Source organism: Odontesthes bonariensis, chromosome 4, assembly GCF_027942865.1.
Source record: "Odontesthes bonariensis isolate fOdoBon6 chromosome 4, fOdoBon6.hap1, whole genome shotgun sequence".
NCBI classification, from domain to species: Eukaryota; Metazoa; Chordata; class Actinopteri; order Atheriniformes; family Atherinopsidae; genus Odontesthes; species Odontesthes bonariensis.
The window spans coordinates 14,569,825-14,585,102 of record NC_134509.1 but is presented as its reverse complement, the minus strand read 5'-3'; the positions used below and the strand labels follow the sequence as shown (position 1 = coordinate 14,585,102).

The 15,278-nt window shown below is 41.9% G+C and overlaps 1 protein-coding gene across 6 annotated transcripts in view; it reads left to right on the top strand.

Moving 5' to 3' along the window:
* Positions 1 to 15,278, top strand: part of gab1 (GRB2-associated binding protein 1) — a 52,462-nt gene continuing 37,184 nt past the window's right edge. The window contains exons 1-2 of one of the 6 annotated variants that reach the window (XM_075463134.1): positions 1 to 431; positions 573 to 739. In XM_075463134.1, coding sequence (XP_075319249.1) covers positions 668 to 739 — 72 coding nt within the window. In that variant the 5' untranslated portion in view covers positions 1 to 431; positions 573 to 667. The remainder of the gene's footprint in view (positions 432 to 572; positions 740 to 15,278) is intronic. The other 5 variants (XM_075463129.1, XM_075463132.1, XM_075463128.1 and 2 more) reach the window with 5 other exon arrangements.

Here is a 15,278-nt window from a genome sequence, read left to right as displayed (position 1 = left end):
TTCTAAAGAAGGGTGAGTTTAGGGAAAGGCTTAGCAACCCTGTCAATCACAATTAAGGAACCATGGGAGTACACTGATCGGGAAGCTCGGCGAAACCACTGTGTTTACGCCAAAGATTGTTCTAATTTGCGTATAGACGACCATTATGCACCGGGACACTGTGGGACATTTGCACCCGACCTCGCAAATTGGGGAATTGCTCCACTTTGGTGGGAATTAGCCTGGGACGTTACATTTAACAACTGCAAAAAAAAAAAAAAAAAACTTAGCAATTTTCAGTTGCACATTCTTAACGTTCCAGTTTGAACAAAACGCGTAAGTTCCAGTTGCTCTCTGGAGGTTTATGTTCACTCCACGCGCGAGATTTATTGGCTGATTTGACTACAACTGGTCGAAATCTGTTCTGCTCATTTCTGAGTGCTGCCCTGTCGGTGAGTCGGCTTTCGGTGGAGTGACCGAGTCTGTTGCTCTCAAAAAAAAAAAAAAAAAAAAAAAGCCAACACACAGCATTTGAACTTTTCCTATTCGCTGCCACAGCCTCGCGCCAACTGTTGTCTCTTTCTTATCTTTAGGTACAGAAAGACACTCAACCCAGACCAGTCGAAGCCGAAGCCAATCGGCGAAAAACGCCGCTCGGACTCCGGGGGACGGCAAGCGAGGCGCAGAGATGAGTGGGGGAGAGGTGGTGTGCGAAGGGTGGCTGAGAAAGTCTCCTCCTGAAAAAAAGTTGAGACGTTACGTAAGTGCACTTCATGTCCTGTTTGTGACGTTGTGACAAATGAACCTGTTGGACCAAATGCGCCAGCTTTTCCCTGGAGAGTTTTCGGGAAAATGACAGACATGTTCGTAGGCCGCGTCTAGTGAGCGTTTCAGCGGTTGGCTTTTTTTTTTTTTTTTTTCTTTTTCTCTAAACTGAAACTGTGTGTGACCTCTCTTGAGTTCAGTTTGCTTTTGACAAGAGCAACGTGTGCACTAGTGTCAGTGCAGGAGACTCTTGTTTGCTCTGGGACACTTGGATGAAGCATGTTGCTGGTGTTTATAGTGCAACCACCTCTTCTTTCCCGTGAATTTTATATTGTGCTATAAAAGAGCACAGAAATGACAGGGGAAGCTTAGGAATGAGTTGAATATATCAAATTTCAAGGAAGTAATGATTCTGGATCGATTGGGGGTGATTTCCCGAGGAAGTGGAGCTGCAGAGAGGTGAAAAATACTTTTAATTTTGAACTCTTTCTGCTAAGTCAACAGCAGCTTGCACTTGCATGCTGTCCAGTTTGTCAAAAGGCAATAAAAAACAAAAGCAGGAGAAAGCTGTAACAACTCATTGTGATTCTTGGAAGGAGAAATAAGGTAGTTTAATGTACTGGCTGATAACTGGCATCGGTGCTTCAGTTCATTTTGGCTAAAGTTATTGATGTAACATGCCACGAGAGTTGATTTGCTGGTGTTAAAATCTGGCTTTGCTTTGGGTATATACAACTTTGGGGTGGTACTGGTGGTGTTGCCTTGGGTTGGGCTGTCAAAGAATCTGCGTCTGTTTGATAAAGTATAACGGTTTAGTCATTCAAAGTATAATGCAGTGTGTCCAATTTAAAGGTGGTGTTCTCTTGTAGATTAGTTTTAGGACATTTGAACTGTTTTTAAAACAGTTGTAGCATGAAGTGTTGGAGTTAATTTGATTTAATTCACCCTGCATGTTCTCTGATGAGAATATTGATCGTGTATATTATATCATTGGACACAATTAGATTTTTTTCTGCCATTTCTTTCTTGCATTAATTGATGCTAAAAATTGACGACGGATTACATAAACACTTGCAGCAGTATTGATGCAAATGGTGGTGCCTGTGCATCCCTGCAGATAGGGAGCCCCTTCCCTCACCAGCAGCTAAGCACATGAACAGTAATGGATGTTCACAACACGGAGCTGGCAACTGTCACCAGAATAAAACTTAACTCAGCATTGTTGTTCCCTTTATCACGGCTCCACGTTGCGGTTGCTTGGGCCCTTTTCACACGTGCCATGCCTGGCGTTAATGGCTTTATCAGTCTGTGAGCTCATTCAGATCCAAGGTTTCATCTAAACTGACCCTCGAAAACTTTGGTGTTTCCCTGGAAAACTCGGAATTGTCCACTTAATTGCTGACTTTGCCCCCAGGTTTGATTAATATTCTTCAAAGAAATAAAAAATAAGGTGTCTTGAACATTGTTAAAGGAACATTTGCGTTGCTTCAAGCTTGAAAGGTAAAACCTTTGCATATGTTGCTCCGCGGTTTAGTGGGATAAAGCAACGGCAGGCATTTATTCAGGCGTTAGGATCTCCTCTGTGAATGTTTCTGACGCCTCATTTTGACATTCTTGTGAAAGTGACCAAATGAGCAACTAAATTTGCCATTTGTGCAAGATCAGACGGGATATAAAGTAAGATGAAGTGTAATAGTTTTTGTGGAGTCTTTTTAAGGAGTTACATGTTATTTGTGTCTGGAGTCACATTAAGCTAACTGAGAGCTGAGAAAATCTGGAAATCCTGTCAGACAGAGAGCGTTAGAGGTTTTAGCTACGAATTAAACTTTTCTGAACATCCTTTGCTCTCGTTCATTTGGCTGTGGCACTGAGAAAAATGGACCTTGTGCTACAATTGGGTATCTTGGTAAAACAATACAGGAGGAGAGTTTGCACAGCACTGTTATTTATCTATTTGATGATGTAATCAGTCAGATTCCCCAGAACAGTTGGCAATATGTCAAATGAACCCATCATTGCTGCGTGTGTCTCTGCAATGCACCAGGGGGGTAATGCACACAGGAGACCGACGTGTTCAGCTGCAGCCAGATTAAACAGAAAGGACACATATGTCTGAATGGGCTGGGGTTGTATGTATGTTCTCCTGAGATTTGAGTTGTTGGAGTATAAAAGTACTCGCTGTGCTTATCGCACAATGTAACCATGGTAAAGTGTCAAACTCAAAGCAGGAGTAATGATGCATGGCAACATTGATATTTGCTCCAATAGATGTCAGCAGCTGGGGGGAAAAAATCCAATTCTTTTTGTGTCATTTTACATTGACAATGATTTTAAAATGTTGTTTTCGTGTAGAACTAATAAGAGTCGACACTTCCTGGCCATTAACGTTTCTATCAGGGACGGGATAAAGTTGTCTCACCACAATTGCTTTTGGTGATGTTCTCTGTTTAATTGGCTCTGCACTTTCTGTCTGGTTCTCTTTTTTTTTTTTTTTCCCCATCTTCCAATCTGTAAACCTCTGTGACGGTCCTCTGACAAAAACCTCTTCAAACAAGCAAATTGCCAGTGTCCTCAGGACATCTGTTGTGTGTTATCATAGGAACCCGCGGACATGCTGAGACATTCTTCTAATTCTTCTTGCATTTTTATCTCTGTAACATTAAAGCGTGCGACAGGGTTGGTACGTACGTTCAGTTTGCATTAAAGCTTGATGATGTCGCGCAGCCTTAGTTTTCTCACACGTTCACTTCCACTGCACATATCTACTTAGGCCATTGCAACCCCTGTAGTTCATTGGCATGTACCCACTGGAAACAGATGAAGAATTTTGTTATACAGTTTGTCCAGCCCTTAAAAGGGCCTCAGCGCTGCAGGGACGAGCGGATGAAGGAAAATATTGAACCCCAAAGGTCCTCTTCTGATGGCAGTTAAAGGGAGACTCCATACTCCACGAGGCCTCTCAGCGGGGATTAAATACATGTGCAGTACATGCCTCTGTGTCTGGTGACCGTTTCTTCTGTCCAAGGCTGATAAAACAAGTTTTCATTTGGAGCGAATTGAAGAGAAGTCTCGGCCCGGCAAAATGTGACAGCGTGGTCAAACGAAAACAAAGGCATAGCTCTTCGATTAAGTAGAGGATTCATTAAATCTGCTTAGCAAGGGGAACGGAGAACAAACTCTTTCTGTTGAAACCCCTCACCCCCTCCCTAGGTGCTTTAAGAAACAAACAAACAAGGCACCCAAATGGGTTTCAACAGAGGGCTACTTGTGCAGCATTAGCCTCTCATGCTAACAAAGTAAAATTGCTGGACCGTGTCTTCACCAATACAGCAACATGGTACCCTGTTTGGAGGCTGCCGCCTAAGGCCATTAATTATTTAATGTCCATTACAAACAAAAGACTATTAAATATTAATATCTGTACTACGACAGAAGTTATCCATACTAGACCACCGCTGTCCCTGACACAGACCATTGTTATTGTGTTATACGTTGGTGTATCAGGTTCACCGTAGCCAAAGTGGTAAACGGGGGGGGGGTTCAAAAGTTGAGCTGTAAGCATACAAAGTGAGGAAATTGGCTGATTCCTCGGTATTTGCATCTACAAAGTGATAATTTGTGTGAGATTTAAAGCACATTTTTGCACTCAAAATTGGCGTCTTCAATGTGCTGGGGTGTTGTTTTGGCCTTTGTTTTGAAACACAAAAGAAACCAGCATGGTTGTGGTTTCTCTCCATTTACGTCTGGATCTTTATTGTGTTGTGAGCCTGAAATCATGTTGTTGCCTCACGAAAGAAAAACACAACCACAAAAACTAAACATTGAATTAGAGAAAGCCCATATGACAAATTAGAGAGCAGGTCATTTTTATTTTTTTTGTCTCACCGGTTTTGAGCTGCGATAGACGTTGATGATTATATATCAAAGTGTCCATCGAGTGTTGCGATGTCATAATACGTGATTATGAATCTCTCGTGAATCACATATTGATTCAAAGCATTTAACTCTCCATCACAATGATAAGCATAGAGGGTGGATTTCCTATTGTCTATTGTCTCTCAGGAGACGAAGCATTTTTTCGCACCACTGATCCTTATGTGCATGCAACTTCTTTCTGAAGTGGTTTCGTTTTCCAAATGAACTTGAATTTGAAAATGATTGATTTGCTGCTGCTCTGCTGTCAGGAACTGTGCAGTAGCGTAAGCTTTAACGTGTCTTCAGAAGAAATATTCTAAAGGTCACAATGAAGGTTTGAGTGTATGTTGTTGTTCTTTCTTCAGCTTAAAGTTGGTGCGGGACATAATTGGGTAGAAACCATTAAGGCATAATCCACATTGCAAGCTGTGGATACAGTGATGAAAAAATAGTTTGTGTTTGTTGGTGCGGGAGGCCCCAGATGCTTAGGATGAGATGTTTTGTTACAACACAGGAGAATGAAAATGTATTTCTGTCATTGTTCCTACATCTGTTGGAGCAGGCTATTGCTCAAATGTGGTGCTCTGTGCAGATAATGCATGATTACTGTGCTATTGTGCACTTCTCCTGACACAATTTGTTACCTTGGTGCAGTGCTTACATTGTTGATATGAACGTGGAAGGTTAAGGCTAGCGTGGAGCTTTTTTTGTAAACAGATTATTTTTTTTTCTTTTCTTTTCTTTTCTTCCCCGGTGCAGCTGTTTACTGTCCTATTTGCCAAATCCACAAAGCAGTTCATGCAGTGACTGTCAAGAAGTGCTTCTCATGCAGAATGGTTTTCCTGTTGATTCTTGGGAGCTGAATCTAAGTTATGTTTCTCTTGGAATCTAATTCAGTTCAGATGTAAAAGGATTCTTTTGTGCCATTTGTCACTATGCCAAGTTGAACAGTTTCAAGTGCAGCTATGATTAAAGGCAGATGATGGACAGCACAGATTCGTGCTGCAAAGCTAATCACATGCATCCTTGTTTCTCCTTTTTTCAATTTTGCTTTGCTGATCAAGGCAATTATCACGAGGTGTATCAGTCGAATCAAGATAAAAGCTTTTTTTTTTTTTTTTTTGGTCCTAATTGAAAGGTCATTTCTCGGTTTGATTATTTCACGTTTCAACTTGCCAGCTAATGACACCGGGCAGCAAAAATAGTATGTGTCATAGGACTGCTTTCTATTTTCAGTGTAGTTGTAGTTGGGTGAGAACATAGGACAGGGCCAGAAGGAGCACACAGATGGCCAGAGATGGTTTACATTAGGCAGACAAAAAGGATGTGAGTTCCCATCAGATCGGCCTGCATGTTGTTCGGAAAAATAGAATAAAACTGTAGTTGTAGAGCTGTCATGATGTGCATTTCTTGACTAATATAAAAGGACAGCAAACAGGTGTGGGGAGAAGTACTGGTGGGAATATACCACCATGCAATCAAACAACTTTGTAATCGTAAAGAGAGTGAATAGAAAGCAATCATGATTTAAAAAAAAAAAAAAAAGCAAGGCGAGTGATTCTCAGGGCACGATTAGACATTCTCCAGCGAAAGCAGCTCTGTTCTCTCCCTCTTTCTTTCAGTTCCCAGTGCTTCTTGGCAGGCTCGGACAGCAGGAATGTGAGGCTGCTCTGCTCCTCTTTGCTTGGCTGCTGGGGCGCGAGTGCCTGGTCTCTCACTGCTGCTGGCTGTTTAGCTTAGGCTGGGCTGGGCTGGGCTGGGCAGGACTTCATCGCTCTTCACTGCTCTGCAGTGCAATGCACTGGCAATTGTTGTTTCTCCTGCACCAAGAGGGAAAGGGAGCCGCTCCCTGGCGCCCCAGTAAGGCATGGCCGCCCCTTCCTGTGTGAGCCGCTGATGGCTACCAGATGGCGGGTGAAGAAAGAGGAGGAGGGGTCCTCTAAGCTCTTGTTTTACTTGCTTTATCCTTTCTGCCTTTGTATTGTCTTCTGCTTTTCTCCTCTATTTCTCTCTTGCACAAAAAAGTTTCTTTTTTTTTATTACCTCATCATCTTTATCATATTTTCTTCATCTTTTCCTCCTATAGGTGGTTCGGTCTCAAAATAAAGGGCAAAAAAGAATTATTGTAAACCTGAAGTTGCTGTCATGTTTCATGCTGTGCATCTCTGACTGATAACATACCCTGATGATTCACTTGGTTTTAATACCCCTGTTGAAAAATTGTATACTTTAAAGGCCTTCTTTCATGTATACAATATTCTAAAATAAGATATATTGTCACTTTAGACTAACTCGCTGCGTATCTGTTGAACAGGAGATGCTTCGGTTTCAGAAGGAACTAAGCAGGCGAACCAGTTTTTCACTGTGAAAGCCTTTACGTTGCTAACAGGAGTGTGTTCCCACAGAGGATGGATAAGATTTACTTATTTTTCCAGCACAAATGTCAATAACACCAGCTTGATTGTACAAGCTTTCATAACATTTAACTGAGGTTGATCTTGGAAATGGTATCCTTTTAAAACTGCTGCAAAAAAAATTCACTTAAACTTACCAGAAAATGACCCGAAGCAGTGTTAGTAAGCTAGTTTGATACATTTCAGTATCCGTTTATGATCAAGTTTGTCCGACAAATGGGGAACTGTTGCTGTCCGTCGTCGTCTTGTAACTTACTCGCTTCCTCTTTGTGGGGAAAAAAAAAAAGAAGTCCATATGTGAAATGGGATCTTAAATGATAAATTTCTCATAATGTGATGATAATGTGAAGTCATGCACCCTGTTGTGAAAGGAATTGTGTAAGTCACTGACTTCCATAGATAACCGGACAGGTTTTGTCCGTCTGCATCTTCAAGCTGGTCTTGAAAATACTTTTCCCAGGGAGCTTATGTTGTATTGCCTTGCTTAACTCGAGCGCTTTGATAAGTTAAAAGACCGCAAAGGTTGGATGATTTGAGTGACGAGGACTTAGGGTGGGCTTTTGAAGGTAGAAATGTATGTGACCGTATCTGTTCAGATTTAATGGTTCACCTGTCATTTCCCACACACACATACACAGCAGGCACTCTAGTTATGTGGTGCTGTGTGATCTGACCCTAGCCGCTGTGTCCACAGCCCCTTAATATAGCCCACTGCTGTCATGGTACTTTTTGCCCCTCTTCACCTGCTCTGTGCTGTGAGCGTCAATACGTGTGCATGTTTATAAGTCAGGGGGTTGTTGGGGTGTCAGTCTTGCGACGAGACGCGAAATATTGTTACTGACCTGTGTAATTTCCCAGGTTACTGTGACTCAGACAGGCCCCCAATAAAATGAGTGTTATCTTTACCTGATGGCCATTAATTTGGTCTTCATTTGGTTGTAAAACATCGCATTCATTTTTGTTTCCTTTTGGGTTTGATTCTAAAGAAATAAAATAATTGAACCGATAAAGATGGCTCTTAGTTATTTGTGATTGGTGCTGTTTTGGCCACTGTTCCATTAGAGCTACTATGGTTCTGCCTGATATCTTTGTCCTGGCCTCAAGCCAGAGGACATGTACAGACATACACACACACAAACACACACACACACACGCATTGAGAGAGACAGAGATGCAGCAGAGACCCCTGCTCGCCAAGAGGATTCATTTTGAGACTGATTGGAAGCTGAGAGTCGGGAGGACCTCTCGCTCACCTACTTTCTTGGCTTTTTGCTGAACTTTCCTTGGCACTCTGCATCTATTTGAACTCTTTTTATGAATATTTCCGTGAAAACTGGACTAATTTCGCCCTTTTTGTCACGGCTCTGAACACATGGCATTCTGATAAACCACTTGGGTGAGAAATTCACAGTTGGTAAATTGACTTTATTTTCTTTATGTGACCTGAAATAACCATGCGAATAACGATAACGTGAACTTCCTCGTGTTTTTTGTTGTTGTTTGTTTTGGTTAAGGATACAGACATCTAGTGACGTTTGTTAGTGTGAAATATTAGTGACGGCAATCAATCATGTTAAAATCTGTAACAGGAGAGGAGAGAGGTAGCAGAAAACTTGATGCCCTGTCGCACTTCAGCTATGTGAAGTCGCCAAGGAAGTTTCTAATCTTTTCTGATTTGCAGGTCAACTTACAGAGTGAAACAGTCTTCCTTGATCATTAAAACTTTCTCAGCATCTGTGTTGCACATGAGACTTCAGAAGGTATCACATGCTGAGCGGCTGTTGAAATTGGAAAATCTTCTGATGTATCAAAATTTTTTTCAAATGCATTCTAAATCGGGACCTTCCTGGGTTGATGTCCTAATGACAAAGATTTGTTCTACATTTTAAACACAATGCATGTTATGTTTTTATATAAGTCATGCTGGTTAATGCTGTGCTGTGAGGCTTGCTTTCTTCTTACCTGTTGCATACACATTTGGCCAGACTGCAGTTGTTTGTGTTCTGGTCAGCACAGACAGAAGGTAGAATTGTTTAAGCCCTTCTTGTCAGCGGACAAGGAACAGCGTGATTGTGTGAACCAAGTCCGCCATGCCAAAGGAATGTGTTGAATTCTAAGGATGCAGCTTTGACAAGTGCATGTGACTCTGCACAAGGGCCCAGATTGGCTACGTTTGGAAAAGCAAAGGCAGATAGGATGAAAATAGGAGCAGACAGCGCATCGGTAATCGCAAGAAGGAATGCTATCTGTAAAAGTGTCAAGGTTGTGGATAAGGAAGAAATGTATCTTTTAAGCCTTGAGCGTATCTGGAAGAAAAAAATATCACACAACAAGGACATACTGTGGGAATGTGATAAACTTGTGTTTTGGGGATTTACACATCCTGAAGTCAGATGAGCTAGTCTTTATCTCTGGAGCAGCTTTAGTTCCCATGGCTGTGAGTAGGCTGCCATCTGCACTTACAAACCATCCTCAGAGTATGCAGATTGAATAGAGCCCTGTATGAAAAAGGGTAATGAAGAACATTGAGTCTGGGAATCATTTTCAGCCCTAGTTCCCATTGCTTATACAAAGGAGGAATCATAATAGTGTTGCTGACGTATTAGAGATCGACTCTGTCTTTGTCAAAAGTACAACTGAATATAAAGACAGTCGGCTACTTATTGCCAGAAGCAGCTGGTGTCATTTGATGAAGCATTTATCATTGAAGCCATGTTGTCAGTCTCAGACATCTGTGTGACAGACATTTCCTCTCGGGCTCTCGTATGCAAACCGACGCAAAGAACTTGTAGTAGAGCCTCCTGCCCTGACTCCTCACATCATCACCAGCGTCCTGGCAAAAATGTATTGCACCTGAACACACTGCAAATGCAACATCCAACCTCTTACGAGGATATAAGTCCATACATTATCCAAAGAGGTAAAGACCTAGAGTCATATCATTATTATTAGTTCATTTTTTTAAGAGTCCAGTAAACAATGGTGATGTGGAAATCACTGCAGGAACGCAGAGTCTTTCAGAAAAATCCTTTGTTGCTAGAATTTTATATCTGAGAAGAATGGGACAATTTTCCTCTCTCAAAGGTCTCTTCAGCTCCCAGACATTGACGGACTTGTTAAAGGGAGATGGGGATGCTACACGGTGGGAAACATGGCCTCGTTCCATCTTTATTTTATGGCTCAAAGTATTAGAGGGTACGAGGCAAGATGCTCTCTGTTACAATCACTCATGGTTGCAAAATTGACAAATGCGGGACCCGAAGGTTCAAGCACAATGCACGTAATGGATGCACGGCCTCTATTTCTCAATGTCCTCAGTTTAATGTTTCCTGGATTTTGCTCCAGCCACCTCAGTGCCGTTGTGCCTTTTAACATGCTAAAGGAGCGATACTGTGAATTACAGGGAACTGAGAGGGACGCTTAGGTAAAGAGCTAATGTTGGCTTGATTTTGGCCTTTGATAAGATCTTGGATCAGGCAGCTGTGATTCAGTTTATAATTTTATGAACAAGCCTTATTGCATTTGGCGCATGAAAGTGGCTATGACAGATTGTGTGTCTGTACGTAATAGAATAAAATAGAACATGAAAACAACATTTGTAAAAGAAAAAAATATATCTGTTTGTATATTCATGGCCTAAACTCGCTCACCTTTGCTTTCTTTTTCCTTTTTAGTCATTTTTCTCCTCTTCCTCGCTTTCCCAGCTATGTGTACGCTCACTTACCAGCAACAAATTGTTTGGTAAATAAGATTTAGGTAAAACCCCCCCCAAAAAAAACATTTTTCAACATAAGAATAGAGGAACTCCTCGGTCGGGTCTATTTGTGAAGATTGACTGAGGCAGGGTGGTATATTTCAAACGCGATAAATGTCTGGCCTCTCTGAAGACAATAGTACGTGTGTATGCATGTCCTTTTGTAGACTTAGCAGGGTAGGAAATGAAACCTTTTGATAGAAGCAACGTGAATAAAGCTAGTGATGGAGAGTGCAGTTTAATTCATCATAAATGAGTACAAGCAATCGGGATGACTCCGCAGACTTGCAAGCACACACCCAAAGCCACTCCGCAGCTGAAGATATGATTTAAAAAAAAAAAAAAACAATCGCCGACATTGTTGGGAACCTGTTTACGTAATGGTTTGGTAGGAAGAAAAAAAATCTAGCATCGCAGCCTCTGCTGCTCATAACGTGTTGGAGAAATTCCACAAGTTCTTCTCTGAATCTGAATCCGTGTACGGGAAACACGAGAGCCCACGTGCTGCACAAAACCTCTGAGGTATGCGTTCACACCATACCCATTCGCTTTCATCTGAAAGTGAAGTAGTATCATCTGAATGTGACAACACTGAGTGGAGGTGTGTTCCAGTTTCAGGGGACTGGCTAAAAAGGGAGGTGTGTCTTTCAACTTGGCTGAGAAGCAAGCCTCGGCACGCCAGCAGCTCGGCTCTTGCAGCAAGACACTAAACGTGGATAATGCAAGAACTACAAATAAGCATGTTTTATTTCTGACGACTGACAGGTGGCGTGTTGAGGTATCACTTGCAGCAAAATATGAGTATGTAACACCGTTCACAAATTGTCTGTTTCAAGGGTTTTGCATCAGTTGGTAAATTTGATATGTGCATCACATTACTAGAAAACTGGATCCCACTTTAATTTCTCCTCCTGCTGAGCAACCGTGCATCCAACCCCCTAAGCCACACAGAAGTGTTATCAAAGTCGATTTCCTTATCTTCTGTTCGACATCTCAAGCCATTTCCTCATGGACAGACTCTTGCAAGAGAGCTGCTAATTAGATCATGTCTAAGGCAACATCTCATGGGTCACTTAATGTGATTTACAATAATTTTCATTGGAGTGATTGGATTAGACTGCTGCTGCTCACTTCATGGATCAGGATGGGGTTAGATGCACACAGTGGAGTAACACAGAATTAACAAGGTAGGCTACTTGTTATCCAGCTTTTTTTCTTTTTCCCTTTTTTTTTTTTTTAAATATTGAACTGTAATGGAACAAAAAGCCTTAAGATATACTAATTTGTGGATTGACTGTTTTTTTTTTGTTTTTTTTTTTTGCTATGTGAAGGAAAGCTAATATTAACACGCCGTGTAAAATCTAACTAAAACACTAACAATAACAGATGGTTTTTAGGCCTGACTGTGGAGAAGTGGTCCCTCTCACTATTCAGTGATCCCCTCCTGTAGAAAGCAAAGAGACCACAAGAGGTCTGCACTTTGAATTGCCTAGTTGCTGAAATTGTGCCATATAAATAAATTTGCCTTGCCTTACCTCGCAGCTCAACCCACAGTGTGGTGTAGATTGAAACTGTGATTCACTGTGGGTTTCATGGCTTTTGAAACGCGCATATATATATATATATATATATATATATATATATATATATATATATATATATATATATATATCATGTACACACTGTAAATCTCTAATCTTTTGAAGAGATCACTTTGTACTGACATAACCATGCGCAGGAGTGAATAAAAAGCCAAGCCGGGAATTCAGAGTGGGATGGTGCACACTCTGGCTTGTGGGCACAGCTTGTTGAGTAGTGGCTGATATTTTTGGTTCTACCCACCTATCTTGAGCCAGCCTGTTGTAGGTGTTCTGTATTGTAGAGGCTGTGTGCATGGGGGGGATTGCGGTGGGCATTTGTTGCCAGGGGAGGTGATGTGTTATTTTCAGTCCATTGTGTCTACTTCCTGTGGGTCATGGGTTATTGGAGCTGGGTGTTGCAGACTTTATGGAGTGAGAGGAGGGGAGGGAAGTCAGCAGGGTAGGCAGGAAAGTGGTCAGACTAACGCAACAACAGTGGCTGGTCAGCAGCTTGCTTACCTTGCTAACCTAAAGCTCTGTTTTTAATCCGAGCTGAGCTTGGACTCTTCTGAACCAGGTAAAGAGATAAAAATCGTACCAAACAAGCTCATCATTCAGGATTGGTTGTGATAGGGATTCGAATTCTCGACTTGACAGTTATTTTTGGCTTTGAAATTCTGAGTAATCGTTTGAAAACGAGCGAGCGCCTTGCATGTGCAGAGGAAATGGCTCTCAACTGCAGTTGTCTTTTTCGGCAAGACTTAGCCGTTCCGAGCGATTATTGCCTTTCAATTAGAAATGTTAAGGTCACGGCAAGCAACGTTTGTGGGGACTGTGACCGTATTGCTCCACAATTTACTGTGTTTGACTTTGATATGTTGAAATTATTTCAATATTTTGAAATGCATTCAGTGAAATGATATGATTTGAATTGGGTTATTGCTGCAAAAAGAAGGACAGTGTGATTATTGCGCTGCTGTGCGCAATAGGTTTCCTTTTTGTCAATTCTAATATGTGGAGCAATTTTTCATACACAAAGGTTACTAAAAAGTGTTCCTCTAACACAAGACGCATATTTTGCAAAAGAAGAACTCTCTGTACAACACGAGCAAATCATCTGTTCATATTTATTATGCTTCACGTTGTGGATGTGCAGGATTCTCTTTACTGAAGAGACAGACATCGCTGTTTATTTTCGTGGTTTGTGGGTCTCCTGTTCTGTTTAACGTGCTGCATGTGACCTTGTCTGCTGCAGCATAACATAAATGTTAATATAGCAGAGGTTCTAAAGTTAGAACCCGACAAACTCCCAAACACAACCACAGTGACAAAAGGAGGCAAAACAGGAAACCTTTTTGCACAGAATGTGTGTCGGGAACAGATGACCAGGAAGATAAAAAGCGCCAACAAAGTGGAAACTTCCACTTAGGGATGTTATTTTGCTATGTGTGTGTTTTTCTCTCCTCTGTTTCATAAAGCACCGAGTTTCCTGAAAAACGTAGTATAAGGTTGCTGGTTAGGTTACGATGACAAAGCTAATGGTGCAAGCGCTGAACCGTTTCCTACATTATAAGTAACCACTGACGCCTCTGTGCTCCCTCAGTCATGCTTGATGTGATGCTGTGTTAATATTTAAACCTGCTCCACCGGGGTTAATGCTTTACCCTGTGAGTACGGTTTAAGTGTGGGCCCGTGTAAAAGCTGTATATTGAAGCTTGGGTGACCCACTAAACCCGGAGCCTGTGCAGAACTACTGACCAGTTCCTCACTTCCTTGCGCACTCCTCTGTTACATCTTCCCTGCTTTCTCTCTCTCCTCCCTTCGGTCTTTCCCTCAGTCTGTTTGTGCACGCTTGTTCGTAACATTGAATGATTACTTGACTGAGAGTTCCTGTTCCCACTCTGCGAGGAAGAGTTGTTGTAGCAGCTACGGCAATAAACCGTCGCTTTTCAAAGCCAGTGGAGTAAGAGCAGCACCGTGGACTATACTTACTCGGGACAAGGACGACAGCACCGAACCGGCAACGCTTCAGAGAATATAATACCTGCTTTTGAGATGTTTGGTAAGCATCAGTATTTCCTTTGTAGATATTTTTTTGACAAGCATGTGGAAAAAGCTGAGGCACACAAAACCTTTTATTATGTTAAGTCTTGTTCAGGTGTCTCAATATGTGGCCCTCAGTGTTAAAGAAGAAACCACAGCTATTCTCCAATTAGATCTTTTTTTATTTTTTAGAATAATCTTGACATTATCTTGTTATTGGGTCACCCATCGAAGCCCAGAAATGAAGACCACCTGTTTTCCTTCAGTCTTTCATGAGAATGTTGGCTTTTGTGCGCACTGTTTGCAAAGATAGCAGTATGGCTCCCAGGGTCTGTGTTCTTTGGACAGTTACCGTAGATTTTTTGGGCCGGGGTCAAATAGCGCCTGGCCGGGTGAGAATTTTACAGCTGCACATGAAAGCGAAGGGACTGTGGGATGGTAGCCCGAGGGAGGGAATGACGGACTGAATATGAGAAAACAAAGCGGCTTGTTTTGATCATATCTTAGGAGCACTTTACGGATCGATACGAAGTGGACGAGCACGCATATTAGGATGCTGTCTCAGTTGTGTGGCACACGCACAGAAGGAGCTTTCAATGTAAATACAGCTGCTGAAAGTTGTGTTTAGACCCACCCACCCACCCACCTTCAAAGCATTTGGTAACTTGTGTTAACAAAAGTGGGCACGCACTTGTACACTGTCTCCACAATGCACAACAAATGTTGGTTAACCAGTTTATTTCTGGCAATGTAGGAATGCACAAATGTTACCTTTTATAGCACATGTGCAGCTGCATAAAACAACTGTCCTGTTTTTTTTGGCAAGGG